Source organism: Micropterus salmoides, unplaced genomic scaffold, assembly GCF_014851395.1.
Source record: "Micropterus salmoides isolate LMB-PRFRI ecotype aquatic unplaced genomic scaffold, ASM1485139v1 Ms_hic_scaffold_21, whole genome shotgun sequence".
Classification (NCBI taxonomy): domain Eukaryota; kingdom Metazoa; phylum Chordata; class Actinopteri; order Centrarchiformes; family Centrarchidae; genus Micropterus; species Micropterus salmoides.
Window position 1 is genome coordinate 13,640,293 of NW_024041262.1, and position 22,511 is coordinate 13,662,803.

Below are 22,511 nucleotides of genomic sequence, written 5' to 3' on the forward strand. Positions count from 1 at the left end.
TTTCTGAGTAATTAAATGTCTTCAAATAGCAGCGCCAACAGACAAATTCAACACATTTCTCTTTTTTAATTCAGACTTTTTATCAAGTCAGGTAACACGAGGACAGCCTCCAGCATGAGCAGATGGTCAGCAGATTTATTTGCTCATTTTAAAATTATATTGTTTAACTGCACGATATGGCACTATTACAGTAGACGTCTCATAATTAATCATACTGGCTGCAGATCTTTGTACTACATGCCAGCCAGAGCTGTTATACTGCCGCCGTGAAGTTGAAATATAGTGCCATTTTACACTGAAGAATCTAAAACAAAGGCTTTATGTTCTGAGTTATGGAAAAAGCAGCTTTCAGTCTTTGCAGATGTTCATTTATGATTCTGACTCAACTTGGCCATCTATCACAGACCTGTATTTGTGGAATGGTTAGTATGGCAGTAAACACTGGATCAATCCATCAATCAGAAGCTGTCCTCTACATGCAGGGGTCAGCTGATCCAATCTGAACCAATGAAGTCCGAGCAGGCTAGCTCCTCACCCAGGACACAGGCACCCACTGAGGCTCCATCTGCACCCTCTCCAGTACGACCTGGAGCTCAGCTAAGGCACTGACTGGGTCCTCCTTTACCAACATATAGTCCACCCAACAGCCGTAGCACTCGTCCATCCGCTTGGCTGATTGTTTCATTTCCTGTAAGTCTTCCTCCTTGTCAGCACAAGGGAGGAGAGATGCTGATTCAGAGCCGTGTTTTAATACGTACACAGGTTATTCGAGGTATTCAAGTTTCTTGTGGGCAGTGTGTTCATGTAACTCACCGTGATGGCTAAGCTGAGGGAGGAAGAGGAGCCAAGCGGTTTCTTCTGACTATCACAGATGCGAGGCCTTACAAAGATGACATACGGTTTGAACTCAGCGGTACGTAGAGTCTTCAGTGCCTGAATGCGTGTGTGTGGGGGGGAAACAGTAAGATTGAATAGGATTTCATATACAGCACAAACTACCAAATGTAAGTTATTAGTGACGATATTCTTTATATGACACCCTAAATTCCTCATAAAAGCAGTTTACAAGATCTAAAAATGTTAGTCCAAGTGTGGAAGAAAAATCATAAAAACCAATAAAACTCGAGTTAGTTGAAAGCACCCTTCAGTTCACAGTGAACTGCTCCACTTTCTAGACTGAATGCAGACTTAGTCATGCTTTAAATGTGACAAGTAAAATATTAGCAACTCTAATTTAACTGTCAGATTAGTGATGCTAATTTGAAAAGTACGACTTCTGCACTAATTGAAATCCTTTCTGCTGCATTCTGCACGAACTGTCAGGGACTTTGAGACTGAATGTAAGTTGCAGCCATCCAAGTTTCATAAAATAAAATGGAGGTGACCATTTAGACAAAACATATTTGATATTTTTGGTCCTGATTAGTGATTTAATGTTGACAGATAGATCTAAGAAATGTAACAGAAAATGTGTTTGGTTGCTGCGTGTCAGTTTAGATACTTACCTCTGGTTGCACATCCACCAGACAGACCTTGTTTTGATCCAATACTTTTTGAATAGACACCAAACTGGTTCCATACAGATTGTCTTTATACTCCCCATATTCAATAAATCTGCAGAAATACAGCACCATCGTGAATCATTCAGGCACTGAACTGTAATGTATTAGGCACTGGCTGAACAGATCGGTAACAACAAGTAACAACACACTTCGGAAGGCTTCAGTTAATCCATTTCTTATTAAATATAGAGTAAACCATTTGTAGCACATCATTTTTTGGTTGACAAGATTTTGTACTCAGTATCCAATACTCACTTGCCATTCTGGATGTCTGCCTCGAAAGCAGCTTTAGTGATGAAGTGGTACTCCACTCCCTCTCTCTCATGACTCTTCCTGGCTCGAGTAGTGTCTTCGGGCCACATGTTCAAACACAGCCAGCAGGAAGACAGGGTGAGGGTGATAATTACTGAGTGTTTATATGTATAAGGTTACAAAACATGCATAACTAATGCACAAGTCAACGATTTCAGACCCATGCATTTAATCAGTCTCTCTGTAAGCAGAGCGGTACAGATTCTCACAGATATGAAGCTGTTTTCATCAAACTCGGCCTGAAATGATCTTTTCTATGTAACTGGACTCCAGCTAATTTATTAGCATCTAAATTGATGAAGGAAGTAACTGTAAGCAACTCTAGGTTAACAGTCATTAATTGATGATCCTTTAACTAAATAATATAAACTCATAGTGACTTGATCTTTTTTTATGCTACATGCTGCACTGATTCATGCACAAGTTATACAATTCTTGAGTTTGTGTTTTGTACCCTTATTATATGGATATGTGAGTGAGAGCCTGTGTATGGTATGTAAACATGTGCATCAAACACATCTCAGACACAGAAAAATAAAAAGCAAAAAAGACTTACGAGGCACAGCCAAAACATAACGTCGAGGATTTTCAGCGATCACCTTCTGTTTGAGCTCAGTGATCCGAGCTCCCAGGGAACCTGTGATCGTATAATATATAACAGAATAATAACTGAACAGACAGTTATACAAAAGATGATCATGTGCTGAGGAAAGATATCTGCATGCAGAAGGACCACTCTCAGAAAACACCTGATTCCACTTCTTTTAATGCGACAGAACCAGGTCTTATTTAAAGGAAATACTCTTTACATTTATGGTGGTAAGAGATGTCAATACATAAATGTCTTGCCTTGTGTAACTAAGAGAAACCACTTTTCTAAAATGACCAGTATATTCAATAGTTTCTTCAGTTAACCTACCTATCAGTACTATAAGACGAGGCCTTTCACCAGGGCGGGGCAGATATTGTGTTACTTCTTCATAAATCAGGAACTCTGTGTTATTGGCATCAGGAGTGCAAGGTTCTCCTGGTGAACACTGGCGATCTTTCCTGAGGCGGAAACTTCTGCGCAGTCCGGCTGTGGTAAAAGACATGCAAATGTAAGATAGGCTGAGATCCACACAATAAACCCTCTCAAAGCCTATAGAGTATTTCACACTCTGCCTGATTACATGTAAAATCCTGTGCCATACATCACACAACACAGACACGCTGAACAACACCATTAGAAATCATTAAGAGTACCTGAGTAAAAATCCCATGAGAAAGCATGGCCACAGAAGGCAAGGGCTGCCTTACTCTTGGGAGAAACTACAGCTCATATTAGACCAGTTATTCAATCAGCTTAAATCTCATCAACAGAACAGAAGCTTGGAAGCCATGCATGCTGTGTGTACCTCTTCACCAAACACTAACAAAGCACTTTAAGCATGTAGCGTGAGGAGAGGCCATGAAGACACTGCGAGCAGCTCGTAGCTGTAGCGTACTGCACAAAAAGCCCGCTAGACTAACAAGTCCACACACACACACACACACACACACACACACGGTGAGCTTTTTTTAATACAAAGCAAGGGAATGAAAATCCACCCACAAACACACTAATCAAACCAGATGTGTTTAAGAATAAAGAAAAATCAGTGACTGTTAAAGCAGAAGTCCACATCTTTGTCCATCTAACAGATCAAATTCAAATCAAATTCATCACAATTGTGTCACTGTAGAGGCACTTGTTGTTTACTTGCCTGTTGATGCTGCTAATGAAGCAAATGCTTAAACAGGGCTATGCAGCTCTGTGAGGCTTTCATTAGACACAGTTGTGCTTTCACATAGCATGCTCAGATGGATGTTTACCAGGTAAGTTTTACCACGTTCATCGTCTTAGTTTAGCGTGTTAGCATGCTAACAAGTATGACATTTTGAGCTGATGGTGGCGCTTCAGGAAAAGTCACGGGATCACCAAAGTTATTAGGTTGTTTCCTCTGGGGAACATGATTGTCTAAAGTAAATTTCATGGTAATCCCTGGTGTAGTGGTTGAGATATTTCAGTCTGGACTAAAGTGTTGGACCGACCGACAGAGCCATCCCTAGAGCTATGCTGCTAGCATGGCTAAAAATAAATCAATCGGTCTATATATTATTATCAAACTTTTGTAACACTTAATAAAAGTGCATTATAAATGCTGTATGAATGCTATACCGCATATTATGTAATGAGTCATTCTTACATTCATTCATGACCTCCTTTATTTTTCACTAAGCATGCTGAAAAGAATGAAGCAACCACTTAAATGTTTACGAGTGTGTGTCTGAGACTTTGACAGGAGTCAATCTGTTTGATGGAATAAGACGTGAAAATAAGGCCCAGCCAGGTCAAAACCGCTGTGATAATGCTTTTAGGCCCAAAGAACCCATAGAAGCACAGTCACATTAAACCAATAAGAGCAGCCGGGAAGCCTGGTGAACAAAGTGTTAAGATTGCTAACTGAGCTGTGAAGCAGCAGTAGATCAGGTCAAGCGTGAAGAAACAAGTCTTTGGTAGTGAATGGTTTTCTGTATTTAAGGCTGAGGTGAGGGGTTAAATCTGGCAAGGAGTTCAAATAATGAACCAGTTAATCCAGATTTTAAGCTTACACCTGTCCTAACCATTCAATCAAAACAATAACACAACAAGTAGTTTGTAAGAGAAGGGATGGATTAGCACACAGATTGAGCAGAAATGTGATGTTGCAGTGGTTAGTATAAACTTATTGATTGTGCCTCCTCACCTATGTCCTTTCCATTCAGAGCACCCTCACTGTCACAGTCTTCTGTAGGATGGTGTGCAGGAAGAGAAGACAGGGTAAGAGGGGGGAGGTTGATGTGAGGGGTACTTTATATAACACAGCAGGTTCATTGCAACACATTACTAAGATTTTAAAGGGTATAAAGGTATTTGTAGTGGATAAAAAAGGAGAGGGATACATTGTGGAGAAGTGTAGCATTATTTAGGGTTAGGCTAACCCTATTCTGACATGAGGGTTTGTCCACGTACCTCTTTCAGCACGATCATCTGAGGTTAGCAATGCAAGGAATAACACAAAGTATCACTATACAGAGTTATAGAATAAGACAACTGCTGTACTGTAATGTTCTGCCCCTTTCTCAAATTCACTAGAAAACTTAAAATGGCATTTATAAATTGCATCTGTGCCAGTCTATCTGCTTTATTTTATTATAAATATTTGCATTTAATAAAGAAAGTCTTTAGAAGATGGGGCTTTTACATAAATCAGTATTCTTCATAAACAAAAAGTATTCAACATGTTTTACATTCAGTCCAAAGAGCAAAACCTTTCCAAACAATCCTATTTCAGCATTTCTACTACATATTTTTTAAAAGCTTAGTGAGAGTTAGGGGGTTTAGCTATAATGCAGATAGAGTAGATACAAGAAAATAACTGACTTAACTACCACCTGTAGGTTTTCAAACCACTTTGTTTCATTTTACTTTTAAATTGGATTAAGAAATGAAACGATGGATGGATTGTTTTAGGGGTTTTTTACATTTTTTTTTTAGAGAGATTAACCTCAGATCCCCTGTTCTCTTTTCATAATCTCTCTTTGTGTACCTCCATGGCTGGATTACATTTAGTCAAAACAAGCTTTGTCTGTATATCTAAGCTTCTTCTATATTAGTTACATTGAAGGTTATGGGAAACAATTTTTGATTGCAGCAGTGAAATAGCCTTACATGTAGGAGCTTTGGGGGGCACAGGGGCAGGGAAAGAGCCCATTTTCATCCTGTATCTCAGGCGCCTGGGAAGAAAAATAAAAACAATAGAGGAAAGATTTCTTTCTGATCTGAAAAAGGCGGCCTAATCAGACATTTTCAAATTCTATTCGACACCAGAGTTGATGATCACTACCTCTCTTGGAACTGTGTAGAGGGGATGAGGGCAGCACGCAAGTTACAGTCGCCCATCCTCTTGGCCTGCCACCAGGTAGCGTCCTCCTGGCTAACAACTTGAAGAATGTCCCCCCTCTTAAAAGGAAGTCCCGCCTCTTGGCATGGCGTAGCCTTGTCTTCATACGGTGTGTAGTCAAACAAAGCACGAAGGTAGACCTTTAGGGAGCAGGAATATTCTGTTAGTGATGGTAATTTTAAAAAGAAAAGTTTGATAGAAAATATGCAAGTATTTGCTTTGTTGCAGAGTTAGATGATAAGATCCATACCACTGTCATTTCTGTCCATTAAATATAAAGCAAGTCACTACTCCCAGTCACATAACCCCATAACCCCCCATAAAACCATATCTTGTTGAATTTCCTCTTTGGTTTTTGTACCAACTAAACAAACATGACAATAGGTGAACTTGAAGCCTCCAGTATGCTTCTCAGATGGATAAATAACAACTAGAAACAGTTGATTTCCTACTTGATCTGACAAAACATCTTACGAGTAAGTTCTGATCGAGTATAATCCGGCCCTTAGACATGCTGGTAGGTGGATTGTGCTAGCTTCAGACCATAGACTATATGAAAGAAGTGGACGTAGCCACTGTGACGTCACGGTTTGTGGACTACCGTTTTAAACTTGAGGCTGGCATTTTGGCCATCACCATCTTGGTTTTTTGGAACCAGAAATAGCCATATTTGGATGAGAAAGTGGAGCAGGGAAGGGATATGCATTGCTACACCTAACAGGTCACTGTGGTAGCAACTTGTCAATCACAAGGTAGACACGCCCTAAAGCATACCCTATAATCTATTTTCCTCTAAATGGGACCATGAACTTCATGCGCTATTGAAGGAGACTTCAAAGTAGTGATTAAAACCATAAACTCATTAGGAAAGTGTTTACTGTGGTAATAAATCAGTGGAGGTGCCCCCTGCTGGCTACTAGACAGCATGCAGATTTAAGGCACTGTCTTCATTTTACAGAACCTGAGGTTCATGCTTGTTTCAGACAACGGCCCAGCCAAGCGGTTCTCTCCTGTTTTTATGCTAAGAAATTTTTATTAATTCAATCAATTAAAATTGTCAAAATAAAATAAAATCGGCTGAATAAAACAGAGACTGAACTTTGTATAAAAAGAAAAGAAAGAATTCTGGAGGTTTGCTGAGGCCCCTCTTAACTCTTGTAAAAGGCACAAAATAGTTTAGTCTGCCCGAGCATGTCTGTTGACAGCGAGGAACAAATTACATGTGCAGACTTCATAATTTGGGCACTATTATTACTATATGACAACATAAAATACAGCAGGTTAGTGCTTAATGCAGTGGATGCTCTTAATATTATAGCCTAATAATTTGACGTCAGAAGCTGTTTGTACCGTTTTGTCAGGATTATAGGAGCTACATTGGTGTGATGCGCGAATTGTCTTACAATATCTGAATCATGTACGCACAAATCATCCACCTGTCCCAATCCAACTAATTATTTTCTCAGATTTATCCCACCTCTACCGGTACTTTTAACGTTCCAGGTGATTTCTTTATTGTGTTGATATATGAGTTTTCTTCTTTTCTTGAACGGTTTACTTTCATGATTAGAGAGGCTGATGTCAGTCATTTTAAACATTTACATGGGCACAGAAATGTCAGAGCACCGTAGAACATTTATGCAGCAAAACTAAAAACTGTAGTTATAAACTTGACAGGACAGGACAGAGGAAACTCTGCAGAAGAAACAGAATTCAACATTTAGCATCTAAAAATTTAGATGCACTAATAGAGCTCAGAACTGAGCAGGAGGACGGCTGATTTACTCCTTCATTTAAGTTGATTGTGTTATCACTGGTTTTTATTCGAATGATTTTATTTATACACACATAAATATAATTATGGAGGTCCGGACATTGGTGACCTCATACGACCATGCTTGTAACCACTCTGTGTTGAAGGAAAGTGTGCAAGTGCGTGCACACACAGTCGTGTCATGCTTGCACTTCTACTGTGCAGAACACCTAAGCCAACTTGTTTTCCCGCGCGCCTGAGTCTGCCCCAGCACCAGGATTCATCTCTAAATGCAGCTAATCAAGATGATCGCTGATGCTGTAGCACCAATGTTCACTGTATGTCTTTCCCCAAGAAAGGGAAATCAGGTTAGCAAAAAAGAATAGGAAAGAGAAAGAAAGCTAACTGAGGGAAAACTGCTTTTGACTAATGTGTTTCAAAAGAACAGGAAGCATAACCAAGACAGCAGTTATTTAGATTGTAGGCACTCATGCAGGAATCTAGCTTGAAGCATACAGTATTTGCATTGTATAACATAAATTAATCCAATTCATAAATAAATCAGCATCAATGTCATGACATTATATCTATCAACATCATGAACCACATGAACCCTCAGTTTGTAAAAGTTATTGCAAGCAATCGTTTGACATTGAGGTGTCGCAGAAAATCATTTTCTCCAAACAAACCAAACATATCACACAGTACTTGAAGGCTACAGTATGTTGAGAAAAGAGGGTTGAATTGTGGCAAGATTTTCAACTACTATTTCAAGTAGTAGTAGTACTGTATATTAACTAATTGGGAGAAAACTGGTAGTTCTATGTAAAATCAGACTTTGAGCACCCCCATATCGCCAAAATGGCATGATCCTTGTTTTGCTGCGAAGCTTCGACTGTGAGATTGGCAGTCGAATTAGGCTCCTCCCATCAAAGCATCGAATCTTCGACTATTCAGGGTCAGCCCTGCATTAGTGACTACCATAATAACCACTGCAGCTTCATGTCTAAAGCTGTTGGATCAATTATTTGTAAATATTTCAAAAGAGGAGTGAGAGACATGGATCAAGAGAGGAAGGGGGCCCACAGAGACAGCTTATGTATAAGGCCCAGGTACAGCTGGCTTGTACCAAATGAATGGCTAGTGAGATTAATTAATCGATCAATGTGACATCCTTTAATACATTTATCAAGCGATCAATTTTGCTTCTTCTAATGAGATTATCAACGTGAGTGGGTGCAAATCATCAGTAAGAACAGGCAACACAATGTTTTCATTTGGAAAATGAATAAATCTGTTAGACATGTATTATACATCTTTAGGAGTCCTCACCCTGCTTTCCTTCAGCTTGTCTTCTTCTGCAACAGCTGGAATGATTTTCAGTGTGATGGAGCCTTGTGACTGGGACTGATCAAAAACAACAGAGCAGCAACATCATGCACTGCATCCACAGTGATCATACAGTATCTGAACAAGTATGATGCTATGTGGAAAAGCTTGTTTACTTTACCAGGATCTGACTAATTTCATCTGGCCTTTTATGGGTTATCAGGTTTCCATTGACCTCTCGAAGCTCATCCCCTACATGCACCAGACCTGGAAACACATGACACAACACACACCCTCAAAACAAGGCAACTGAAAATGACCCTTCAAAAACAAAGAAAATAAAGAAAAATTCCAGTACATGAAGTAGCACTAAGTAGTAGCAGCAAGAGTATTTTTAGTGATGCGCAGATATGAACCAAAGAAAAAGACAATTTTCTGTTGGCTTTAAGTCAATAACATCTCCATGGCAACAGCCAGAAGCAACCCTGGTTTGTAATCTCAAAATATGCAATCTCGTGGCACTAATCTCAAGGATTTGATCTCTGTTGACAGTTCATGGGGTTACACAACATAATCTCCTCACTTCTCGTTTGCATATCAGCAGACACAAGAGAATCCGGTTGGTTCCACATAAGGAAAAAATATGATTACACTTCAGATTATTTTCTCCATTCATTTTTTTCAGAGAAATAGAAGAATACAACTGACATTTGCATTATGATGTATGTGTGAATGCTGTTTGTCTCACCGCTGCGGTCAGCTGCTCCTCCCCTCATGATTCTGGCCACAATTACAGCTCCCGTCGCCTCGTCTCTCCGGATTGTCGCTCCCTGGTGGAAAAGGCGCAATAACAATAGATTAGATTTCCACATCTAATCTTCAGTCACTGAACTGAAACAATCTTCTGCTAGACTGGTAAAAAGCTGCTCCGTGTGTGCAGTACGGTGGCTTTTGCATGAAATTATGTGTCAAGTGTGAGCTTTAGGAGGTGCTTGTACGGTTAGTTGGTACAGATTCTATTCACGTTTGCAACGTCTGCAGCGTACAGTAATAAGGTGGTATTGATGTGACAGAAGAAAAGCAGCAGGTAGAATCACTGGCATTAAACTTCCAAATTTTTGTCACCTTTGGATCTAACTTGACTCAGAATATATTAAGTTGTGCAGTTTATGTCACTTCAACAAGTGTCTCTGACAAGTTAACACAAAATCAATGTTTTGTCCTTTCATTGAAGGATTTCCTTGAGAATGGAGTTTTTTATAGCATCACAGAGAGGAACAGACATTCACAACCTGGAGCTCTCTAAAGCCTCAAAGCTGCACCATTAAAGTAAATGGAGTCATAAAGCCTCACTTGAGGGCATAGGAATCAGCTGTTGAGGGAAGGGAGAGCTTTCATTTTGTTATGTGTTCAGGTGGGATGAGGCACTCACTAGGGGCTCCTTGTTCTTCACCAGGCGGACAATCTTGACAGACTCTTCCTCCAGGTCGTCATCCAGATCCTCCAGCACTGGCGGCAACACGGGGTCAAAGTTTTTTTGGGCCACTGTGTCGTGGGCCGACAGCACCGCCTTTATGAAAACATACACAGACAAATGCACAGGAGGGTAAGATTAAAGAGCTTGAACAATGACCACCATAAAGACAGCAGGAAAGAAAACAATACACCAGAGACAAGCAGTGGATTATGTAGAAAAGCAAAGTCACGGAGAAAAGAAACAAAGAAAAAAGGAGGAATAGCATCTCCTTCAGTGACTGCCTGTACATATGAGCGTTCCGGTTTCACAGCCGTCATCTCTTGCCTGCTCCCCAGAAAGCCAATAATTCGAACATAATCACTTGATAAGAGTAATTACGCAGTCTTGTCTTGTGTCTAGGGGATGGGGGAAGGGGTTCAGACAGCTCTGACGCTGGTGTTGTGTAACAGATGATCAACTTAGAGGATAAATGGGAAAGGAAAGAGACGCTGTCAATCATTCATTAGTTTGTGCATGTTTGAGTAAAGAGAGAATGTATGTGTGAGTGTGCACCTTGAGGTGAGGAGTGCTCAACAGGAGAAGCAGTTCTCTCTCATCGTCCTCCATCGCTCCACTCTGAAGCTCTTCGGCCAACTAATGATTTGAATCAGAAAATCTAATATTTTGACATGTCCTTATAAAATAAATTGCCTTTGCTTGATTACAATAAATGTTTACTTAAACATGTTTTTTTTTACTATTTAATATTCAGCTTCAGTTTGGCTTTGAAATATTGAGGAAAGATTGCACCTACATCCTCTGCCAGACAGGAGGCGCTGTGTAGAACTGGAGTCGGGCTGTGTTTCTCATACTGCCTCAATTTGTCATGGATCTGGGATGTACAACAAATGACAAGACGTGTATGCATGCACATACATACACACACAGAGGGGGACTTATTTACATGACATTTGGTGGTAAGCTGATTAAATGTAGTTTTAAAGATTATATCTCTAGAGAGACAAAAGTATCAGTAAGTTCTGATACCCTTCTTTGTTTTTAACACAGTGTGTGACCAATTAATGTCCCACAGCCAGACCAGAAATCCTGATTTCAAGTAGTCACATCTTCTCAGACATATCCTCAGTACCTTCATGAGGTAACCAAGGCTTTTCTCACTGAAGACGTCTTTGAGGAAGACCAGGTCCTCTTTATGGTTGGCATCAGGGTGGAGCTGAGAGGTGAGCAGGGCCAGAGTCTCATGCAGCCCTATAGATCATAAAACCCAGGAGCAGCAGAGTTATGTATCACCCATCCACCAATTTTCTATCATGAACTATAAAAAAATAATAATCTGGCCACTGTTGAAACTTAAAATAGAAGCTTTTCCATCATTATCATTACAGTAATAAAAGCATTGCATAAAAAGCTAGATATCGCAAAACTTTTTAAAAATACATTGACGATAAATCTGAGATCATGGCTATTGGTCCAGAAAATTCTACCAGCCTGGTTCACAGCAAACTCGGCTCCCTTTCGTTAAAAATAGAAAGCAAGCTGCAATAATCCTAGAAATATTTGATTCAGATATCTGTTTCAAGTGAAATGCTCAAGTGAAGAATGTTCATCAGTCGTGGTTCTTGCAGCTCAATTAGATATTAGATTTCAGATTTTTGTTTCCAACTGATTTACATAAGGTTATACAGGCTTTTTCCCCCCTTGCCTGGACTACTGTAATGCACTTTTTGGTGGCATCAGTCAGAGCTCGCTTCACCGACTGGTGCAGAATGCTGCTGCCCGAATATAAACACATGACTGCCTGTGTTTTTTATGTGTTGGTTTTAAAATTTTATTGATCACTTTTAAGCGTTAAATGGCTTTGCTACAAATTCTATAAAAGGAATTATTGACTCCCTCTGTGGCTGGGCATCATAGAGATCAGCTCTCTGGTTGTTCCTAGATCCTGGCTTGTGACTAAAGGTGACCAGACCTATTTTTGTGCGAGTCTATCTTATTAGGTGTTATTAGATTTCAAATCCCTTCTTAAAACTTTTCCTTTATAGGGAAGTTTTTATGAATATTTAATATGTTGGCTAGATTGTATTGTCCCCACTCTTGTTGTTTTACAGTTTTAACCTTATTTTATTCTTGTGTTTATGTTGTTTGATGTTCAGAAAAGTGATTTACAAATAACATTTATTACAGAATATAGAATTACTATATATTATACAACATGCTCCAGTAATATCTGCCTGATATATTAGCACTTGCATTATTTATAATCATATATATACAGTATAACACATCAGAGAGAATGAAGAAGTAGCTTGAGCATATGTTTGATTGTACCTGTGCTTGCAGAAACGAGGGGCATGGCTTCAATCATTCAGAGGAGCCGGGAGGGTGCAGAGAAGGGGAGAACAGGGAGGGAGGGAAAACCAAGCTAGTGAAATCTCTCCACTGGACTCCTTCTGTTCCTCTCGTATGGCCAAGGTGAAAAATCACAGCTGGGAATGGAAAATAAAACACATTGTGACTCGTAGAAGAATCCCCTTTTTAAAAATGCAGATATAAGATTTCTCATAAAATAGGGTTTTCCTCACAATTTTGATTTTTTCCTCAGAATTCTGAATTGTTTTGCTCCACAGAGATACATCTAAATGACACAGGCTTGCACATAAGAATTACATTTGAGACACATATTGTGACAGCTGCTGGCAGAAGCTACAGAAAAAGGGATGTTGATACATCCACAAGACTTTAAAAGCAAAAACCTGACCTCTTGTGATGCCATTAGAAAGCAGAGTGAGGTTACATACACACTTCAGTGCCTTGGAGCTCACTTAGTAAAGCGTATAATTTCTCATTTAAAATGACTTCTGAGTGTAAACACATTTTGAAAAGGGCAACCGGCCATCCAGGCTTTGACAGTGATGAATCAACCCATTACTGAGCTGAAGTTTCAATACAATTAATAGCTGCTCATTACTGAGGCATAAAGCATTCATTTAAAACTGAGATTGCACTGACCACATCTGTCCAATAGGATCCATCACCTTGTTTGTCACAATGGCAACCCTACAGCACCAATGTCTCTCCCAGTGTGTTTACGTTTGACGTGTCTGGCAGATTAGATTAACTGGTATTTGAGTTGTGCCACATTATTCACTTGGACTGGATCTTATTGCTGCTGTTTAAAATGCACTGCAGAATTATTTCCTGGGTGTATACCTGTATGTATACATGTATACAAATGTAAATACTGTTTTTTAAATTTATTTGACCCTATTCTAACGTACATGTAATTATCTGTTATATGTGTGTAGAATGAAGCCTCAACAAACTTTCTTTTTGTTGTACAACCTTGTGTGTTGTATAATGATAAATAAACGACCTAGATAACATGATGTATCAAGCAAAAATGCCAAAGATTCTCTGATTTTAGCTTCTACATTTCGAGGATTTACTGCTTTTGTTGATCATTGTAAATTATATAACAAAAAAAAGTGTGAAGGTGTCAGCTTGGGCTCTGGGAAACTGTGATGGTTGTTTTTCACTATTTTGTGACAATTTATATAAAAACCTGGTGACCCTGAATACCAAAACTATACAGTGAATGCTTTAGTTCACTGGCAGATGAAAATATTTCATAAAACATCAGACGAAAACATGACTTTGCCAGCGACTTCTGACAAAATGAAACACTGCCCTTGATTTCAATTGAATCATGAACAGTTTTTTTAGCATCACCTTACTTTTAAGCATAATTTCCCAAGAGGAAAACAAACTCACATTCACCAATAAAAAGGGAGCTGATATTATGTTATTACGTTTTATACATTAAAGTGAGGATCTCACCTAACACAGTACTGCATTGGTTAGATTATTGCCTGATTCTTCCAGCACACCTGCTGTATCCCTGCTCTAACCTTGTAACTGCTCCTGGAACTGCTGGCTGTGTAGGTGGGAGGATTCGAGCACACATCTGTGGGTGGGATAGGCATATGCATATGCATATACATACACAGAGTATACATCCTCTAACTCCCCCTTGTGGATAGACACTAGACGCTAGTACTCCCACCTATAATCCTTTCAATACAACATTGTTGTATCAGCACAGGGCCGTTTTAGAGAGTCTTATGATTCCTGAAATCCTCTGCTCCAATGTCAATGCCAGCCACGACCCTGCACAAACGACTAAAGATGGCCCTTATAAATGTACGTTCCCTCTCGAACAAAACCTTTATTCTGAATGATCTTATCACTTCAACTGATTTAGACTTTATGTTTATAACTGGTTATGCCCTGGGGATCACAGCCTGCTTGTCGAACTGTGCTCTCCAGAGTATGATTGTTTCAGTCATCCAAGGGAGAGTGGTCGTGGTGGCGGTCTGATAAGTGTCTTTAAGAAGCATCTCTAGTGTAACCACATTCTCTGTAATGATTTCTCTACTTTTGAAGTGCAAATGCTGAAACTAAGTTATGGACTTGCCTGTCTCTGATCACAAACTTATGTTCTTCTGTGAAATGCTGACACCTAACACTGTCAAACCCCAGCCAAAGTGCACACGAATTTTAAATCAACATCAAATCGTTCCCAATTGACTGTGTTACAATTAACGTAGTTAATTCATTTAATTCTTCATGCTCATCCACCTTAGATTTTATAGCCCCCCTGAAAGCTAAACCTAACACAAAATCTGCTCACCGGCCTTGGCTAAATGACACTATTAGAAATTGTAAACGGGAATGTAGAAAAGCCGAGCGCAGATGGAAGAAATCTGGTCTCCAAGTACACTTCATAGCTATGAAAGAACTTTTAATCTGCTATAATACCATGGTGAAAAAACACTAGACACACTTTTTATCTACTCTTATCACTACCAACAAGCACAATCCTAGATTTCTCTTTAACACTGTTGATCTCTTAGTAAATCCTACTCCTCCCTCAGCTTTGGCTGACAGCGACGAATATTGTCAAAAGTTCCTTGCTCACTTTATACAACACAATTTATATATATAAATAAAATTATATAACTTATAGGACTACAGGGTACTCCATTATTGGTAAAGGATAATTTACTGGTTTAAAAACACAAATATTAAGTTAGAGACACAAAGAAATTCATTTCAACACGTTACACTTGGCTGGACGCCACATAAGAAATATGTGTGGAGCAGACTATGAAAAACAGACTGAAAGTCTGGAAGCAACATCTCTTTTGAGATGGAAATTATAAAACAATCTTGCAGCATTTTCTGGCTCATTCTTAGACATCCACAATTACCACAAACACACGCTTGACGTCCATAAACAAAAGCTAGAAGCACCTGATCCGCAAGTTGGCATTGTAGCAAGCTGTCAAGCCCTTGTCACATTTATTTACTGTTGTGACAGATGAATGGATATGCCAGCGTCGTGTTATTGCTGATTATATTCACATAAATCACCTATGACCAAGAGAGTTTGTCTATGAATACAAGATGGGAACATCTCTACCTTGGTAGAAACTACATTTTCCTTGTTCTCTTCTGTCATCTTCTGTCAAATATTCTGACAATTTGATCAAAACAGTGATTTTACAATTGTGTTGTGGTAATTCTTTGTCATGTTCTGTCACTTCGTGGTCACATTTTCCCCTGTTGGGCTGGTGAAAACATACCAGCTGCCAAGGAAAAAAAAACTTATTGAAGGCAGGATGGCATCATGCCAAGGAGGCAATTAGAATAAACAGCCCCAACACAAACAGACCTTCATTTAGCTGGGAACAACTGTTCATAAAGCCCTGGTTGGAGCCATGTTTAAAATGTTTAAAATGCAATACAATCAGTTGTGCCCTACACTGCTTAGTGGTGATGAAAAATAAGCTTTTAAGCTGCTCTGAAAAGAGCTATTACACATTATAATTGAGTGTTGCATGTTGCTGGTGTAGTCCATCCATCCAAGGATGAAGATGGCATCATTACAAACGTGAGAATTAAATTACTTTCCATACAACTTACTGACAGAGAAACAGACCATAAATCATCTATTTGCATCTCTTGATTCAGCCTTTTGCTTAAAGGAAGTTTGACATTTTAGTAACTACACATATTTGCTTTCCTGCTTAAGAGTTAAATGAGAAGATTGATACCACTCTGTCAAATATGAAGCTCGAGCCAGTAGCCGGATCACTTAGCTTTGCATAAAGGGGAAACAGCTAGCGTGGCTAGGTCCAAAAGTAACAAAATCCACCTACCAGCACCTCAAAAGCTCACTAATGAACACATATCTTAATTTTTGTACAAATGCCTAAAATGTAAGGTCTACATTGTGTCATTGGTATTATTTGGTCATGTAATTACATGTTGTGCATGCAGGGTCACTGCTGGAGCATGACACAAGCCATCAATCAGGCATCAATAATAATATAATAATACCCCCAGATTGATTCAGTCTAATGCCGCACCACCAGCAGTGTCCCTTCATTCACCCACTCGGCAGAGCAAAGCAGCACATTTTTAATAAAATCTGTATACAAAAGAAAAGAATAGGCCACCACATTGTCAGCTAAGTAAATAAGCCAAGGTGGTAATATTTGTTCATGTTTGTTTATTGTTTTATATCGGATATGGGGGCCGGATCTGTAGCAGAACATCCACAAAATATGGTGGGTTAGGGTTAACCACAGTACAGAAATGTACATATAGAAAAAGTGAGGGGATCAAAAATGTGTAATGTATAAGTATACAAAATAATAATACTATAATACTAATTCAAAAAATGCAAAAATATGTAAAGGACAACTAACAAGAAATGTGAAAAATTTCACAATGAGCTATCTCACAATAGAATAAACTAAATAAACTAAATGTACTAAGTGGTTTCTCTACAGCTGTTATCAGTAAATAATACACATCCATTCTGATTAACACTTTGGTAATGAAGTTCATTATTCCACATAACTAAACGAGTCATGATGAAGAAAAATATCCCTGCCTGAGCTTATGCTAATGCTGCCTAGCTTCACAGAGTAGCAGTAACTGGCATCTCAGCTTTCAACTGTACTGGAAAGAGTACAGGACTTTTACATATCAACGAACTGCCCTTACATTCAAGCCCGGGCCACAAAAGTTCACACAACACTGATTACGCCTATTACTGGCAGGTAAATCTCTCCGTATTTGCAGTATAACAGATGTTTTAAATCTGGTGTCTCTGACGACATTCCTGCGCTGGTGAACCGGTAGTGATCTGTTTTTACTTCAACAAGCAACGATTGGTTTGCCAGAGCTGAAGCACCAATGAGCCTATATGTCAAAAGCATCTGTCAAAGGTGTTATGTAATTACTTTCACTGTCAGAACTGCATAAAATTACATATGTAAGTTATTAAATTGTGAAATAATTTATATAAAGATTTCAATATAAATATTAACACCACAGATATGAACTATGAACTGTGAATAGTTGAAATAAAGTCAAACAAGTTAAAATGGTCAAGAAAGCTGAAAGGACATTATAATTATGTAAGCTCTATCTTTCTGGGGAAATAAAATAATTAATCGAAATATGCGTAAAATTAAGGCATTCCAAGAAATTACAATACAAAATTTTTTAATGCTGATTTGTCCCTGATTCAAAGGAATTAAATCAAGTATTTATTGACGATATATTGAACATTTGCTGATGTAAACAAATGTGCATACACTGATGCACAATTGTTTACTAAACCCTCTGTTAGATTCACTGACTCTGGCTCTCCTGCTTCTCCTGAAAGCCAATGAAGCCATAAAACCCTGTCCTGCCCTGCAGCAAAGCGTGACCAGCTCACACCTAAAGGCCTGTCCTGTCAACCACCTCTCACTGAGGTCCCCATGAGCTGTGTTCAGCTGCCCCCTTTTAATTTAACCGAAGGAGAAAAGAGGCATCTTTAGTTATTGAATTAGCTATGTAGTTTATGAGAGATGCAATATTTATAGTTGTCAATCAATCAATCACAGGCCACAAATCCCTCATTAAGATGCAGCACACTCAGGCATCCACATGCTTATTTCTGTAGAGCACAAAACAGAAGAATGGTTTGTATTTGCTTAGTGCAACGTTATTTGTGTAAATTAAAACCAGCTGACAGTGTCCCTGAAGCTTTTTATCTGTTACACAGTTTGACTGCCAGACTGAAAACTCCACTGCTTCTGTAATTACTCCTCCCTGCCTTTGTAGTGTCCTCTAGACATTATTATTTCTAAATTTAGAGGGGAATAACCTTAATGTCTGGATTACAAACTCAAAATCCAGCACTTTCCTTGCCTTAAAATGAAAGGTGTTTATCCTGTCTGTTGTGCTATCACACAACCACACTCCATTGAGAAAACTTGGTTCGAGCAACAAAGCTCACATTTCTCGGGGTAAATCCTCTCACCCTTTTCCCTGCTTTCATTCAGCCCTCCTCCCTGCACACTTGGCCAACGTTCCTGACCTTCTTTCTCTCCACCTCTTCCTCCCTCCATCCAACTCGCTCTAATTACAAGAGGCTAAGAAGAGCTTAAAGCAAACATCTTTCTGTTTTTTTCTGAGTCTATCGTCTAAATACTTAAGGTTCCCTCCGGCCATATGGTGGTGTTTTATCTTTGGGGGTCTTAGCCACGTTAGCGGAGTGATGCAATCAGTTTGTCAGTTTGTCAGTTTTGCCCAGACTGAAATCTCTCTACAAATATTGTGTGGATTGCCATAATATTTGGTTCACACATCCATGTCCCCCTCATGATAAATCGTAGCAACTTTCCAGACACTTTGGTTTCTGACCAAATACCAGTAAAACTAATGCCACTCCCATCAGCCTCAGCTGGTTGGCTACTTTGTGTTTAGTGTTAATTAGCAAATGTTAGCACACTAACACTAAACTAAGATGGTTAACATGGTAAACATTACACCTAAACATCAGCATGTTAGCATTGTCATTGTGAGCATGTTAGCATGTTGACCCTGCTGTCTTGTTACCTGTTCAGACAAAACACGCAAGTGGAAGACGCCATCTTGGTCTTTGGGAACTTGCGATTGACATTTTTATAGACAGAATCTCAAGGACTCTAATAAAAAATATTTGACCTTGTTTGCCACAAAACTCCTAAAGGCTCACTAGTATTGTGATATTGTGATGCAGGACGGCTGGCAGGGTCTTCATGGCAGCACAGTAGAACTGTCAGCTGTGTGTTCTTTATTGTTTTGCTATTGGTTTTTAACATTATTTCATGTTTCTACTCATGGTTTCCCCCCTGGCTGTTGGTGCTCACATGAGTGTGCTGGATCATGACAACATTTCACAGTCACGTCCTCTTCTTTATGCCTCATGCTGTGTATCCCAGAGCTTTAAGGTTTATGGCCGACAGTAAAATCCTCACTGATGGTCCTTTTTATGCGTCGACTGAGTTTTCCAGCTGGTTAACTTTGCCCCTGGTGTCTCTGCCTCTCTGTCGTTTTGCTTCACAAATCTTGAGGATTGTGACAAGAATATTCATCCTACTACTAAACAAGGCACTGGCACAATCTACAGTCAAGTCAGTGTAGTACTTTATTATAGTGACATTGTGTTCGGAGAGCTTAACCTCATGTCACTGTTCTCTCCACACACGCACAAACGCCACCTGTTTGCCAGACTCATTTTGGTCCCGAGAGGGAGACGGAGAGGGGCGAGGTCGCCGACACACTGCTGATGCCATCTGCCCGCCACTCTGTGTGTGTGTGTGTGTATGTGTGTAGTGCACCACCACCTACGATGCCACCCACATGGCTGATCTGACATATTTGGATGATTTCATTCCAATGTCCGTTTGGGGAAAAAAAAGTTGCCTGCTGTACATTTCGCAGAGGTATTAGGATAATCTATAGCAATTCCACAAAAGCTTTACAGTGTGTTTCTATTCTCTTTACATCTGCATCCCACAAAGCATAATTTACAAATTGTGGACAAGATGCCCATCATTCTTCAACCAATAGTCCAAAACTCAAATAGGCTATATTTATTTTAAAATGATATGGCCTATGATGAAGAAAAGCAGCAAATCGTCCCAGTTGAGAAGCTTGAATCAGAGAATGCTGCCAAGGGAAAAAAAATTGTGCTTTAAAAGAAAGAAACAAAATACTCAATTGTTGGCAGTTCTTTGAGATTTAGTATACATTTTAAAAACTGTGCTAGGATAAAAAAATGTTTAAAACACACGCTGGAAATAAAATAAAACAAAAACTGTAGTGCAGAGGAGGTCAGGAGCCAGACAGCTTTTAAGAGGCTTATGAGAATAACACTTCAGAACACCTCCAACACGCCCACTCTGAGACCCAGCAGGATGAAGAATCACTTCTAGTTTTGGGAGATTGAATTTGGCTCTGTGTCTCTGAGGTGAAGGAAACCCGCCGTGTGTGTGTGTGTGTGTGTGTGTGTGCGCGTCTTCTTTCTCTCTCTCTCAAGGCAATCTCAGGTTTTTTTCACAGCCGAATAGGTTTTAGGGGCAGAGGCGAAGGGCCTTGACATGTTGGTAGAGGCTTTTGACTAGTGGCTAGTGTTAAACTTTAAACAATGTCTCTCCCAAACCAATGAATCTAGTTCATTTACATTAAAAAAAACAAGAAAACATTTTTACTAGGTATGGGTGATGGCAAAAAATTTTATCACAATAAAAATTTTCATACATTCGATGACGATAATTATCACGATAATTGTCAAATCATTATTTCTTTCTAGTTTAAAGGCTGATTTTTGCTCCTATAAGTGGAAGTTGAAGAAACCAGATGGTCATTGGTTTTTCAGTCCCTTTTCCTCAACAAAATAAATATCTTAATAGAAAAATTTTAATGCTGATTTGTCCCTGATTCAAAGGAATTAAATCAAGTATTTATTGACGATATACTGAACATTTGCTGATGTAAACAAATGTGCATACACTGATGCACAATTGTTTACTAAACCCTCTGTTAGATTCACTGACTGTCTCTGGCTCTCCTGCTTCTCCTGAAAGCCAATGAAGCCATAAAACCCTGTCCTGCCCTGCAGCAAAGCGTGACCAGCTCACACCTAAAGGCCTGTCCTGTCAACCACCTCTCACTGAGGTCCCCATGAGCTGTGTTCAGCTGTCCCCTTTTAATTTAACCGAAGGAGAAAAGAGGAATCTTTAGTTATTGAATTAGCTATGTAGTTTATGAGAGATGCAATATTTATAGTTGTCAATCAATCAATCACAGGCCACAAATCCCTCATTAAGATGCAGCACACTCAGGCATCCACATGCTTGAACTCAAACCCAAATAATAAAAATGTATTTCTGTAGAGCACAAAACAGATGAATGATTTATACTTGCTTAGTGCAACCTTATTTGTGTAAATTAAGACCAGCTGACAGTGGCCCTGAAAATATAGACTTCTCTTTGTCAGACACACAAACAGTGGTACAGAGGTGCACAGAGTTAAGTCAGTGCACGTTACAAAGCGCCCTTACCTTGTTGACGCTCCTTTCAGCCTCCGCGTGCGTTTCTCTCTCTGTTGTCTGTCCCTCTCTCAACCCCGACACCGCTTCGGTTATGACACGAGACTGCTCTCCTTTTGTGCCTCTCTCTTTCTTCTTTCTCTGTGTTGCACTGTCCACTGTCTTCAGCTGACGGACAAACGTATGGTTTTCTTTTTCTTCTCCATCCAATCTGTCGCTTAATGTGCCTCCCCTTCCCCCCTCTGTCAGTCAGGTTGCTCTCGCCCTCGCGCTCTCTCCCTCGCTCTCTCTGCCTGCGCTGCCTTCAGGTCCTCCTCGTAATCGACAACATCCAACAGTGACAGAGGAAATAAATAGGCTAATGTTGCTGTTTTGTTTGAGTGCCATTAACTGGGCAGAAAATGAGAAAAAGGGAAATGTGCATTAGCTAAGGGTGGACCACCTATTTAGCAAGGCACCCAGGTTTATTGCATTGTTTAGCTTTTGGTAAATAAATGTAATTACTTAAGTACAACATGAAATAATAATAAGGCGTGTCCTGCATTATTACAGCATCTTGAGGCCCTTGTCTTGCAGAGCGGTGTCATGTCAAAATCTACAGTGTTATGCAGTGTTTACTTGGTATATATTCTGACAGGTTATTCCACCCCTGACATATAATCATTGTTGACTATA

At 39.5% G+C, this 22,511-nt stretch overlaps 1 protein-coding gene across 6 annotated transcripts; it reads right to left on the bottom strand.

Annotated features, from left to right (window-relative positions):
* Positions 1-46: 46 nt before the first annotated feature.
* On the bottom strand, positions 47-22,110 carry LOC119915669 (MAGUK p55 subfamily member 3-like). Of its 6 annotated transcripts, XM_038735320.1 has the most exons (20): positions 21,849-22,110; positions 12,727-12,884; positions 11,528-11,646; positions 11,192-11,269; positions 10,951-11,031; positions 10,354-10,491; positions 9,670-9,751; positions 9,103-9,188; positions 8,925-8,999; positions 5,783-5,979; positions 5,608-5,672; positions 4,909-4,926; positions 4,643-4,684; positions 3,120-3,185; positions 2,794-2,952; positions 2,431-2,511; positions 1,818-1,911; positions 1,506-1,614; positions 814-933; positions 47-703 (listed from the first exon to the last, which is right to left on the bottom strand). In XM_038735320.1, the coding sequence occupies exons 2-20, from the start codon at positions 12,761-12,763 to the stop codon at positions 524-526; spliced, it is 1,827 nt and encodes a 608-aa protein (XP_038591248.1). In that variant the 5' UTR covers positions 12,764-12,884; positions 21,849-22,110; the 3' UTR covers positions 47-523. The 6 variants fall into 6 exon arrangements, with proteins under 6 accessions (XP_038591248.1, XP_038591249.1, XP_038591251.1 ...); XM_038735321.1 differs by lacking the exon at positions 4,909-4,926 and having other exon boundaries at positions 4,643-4,681; XM_038735322.1 differs by lacking the exon at positions 3,120-3,185 and having other exon boundaries at positions 524-703; positions 21,849-22,109.
* Positions 22,111-22,511: the final 401 nt, after the last annotated feature.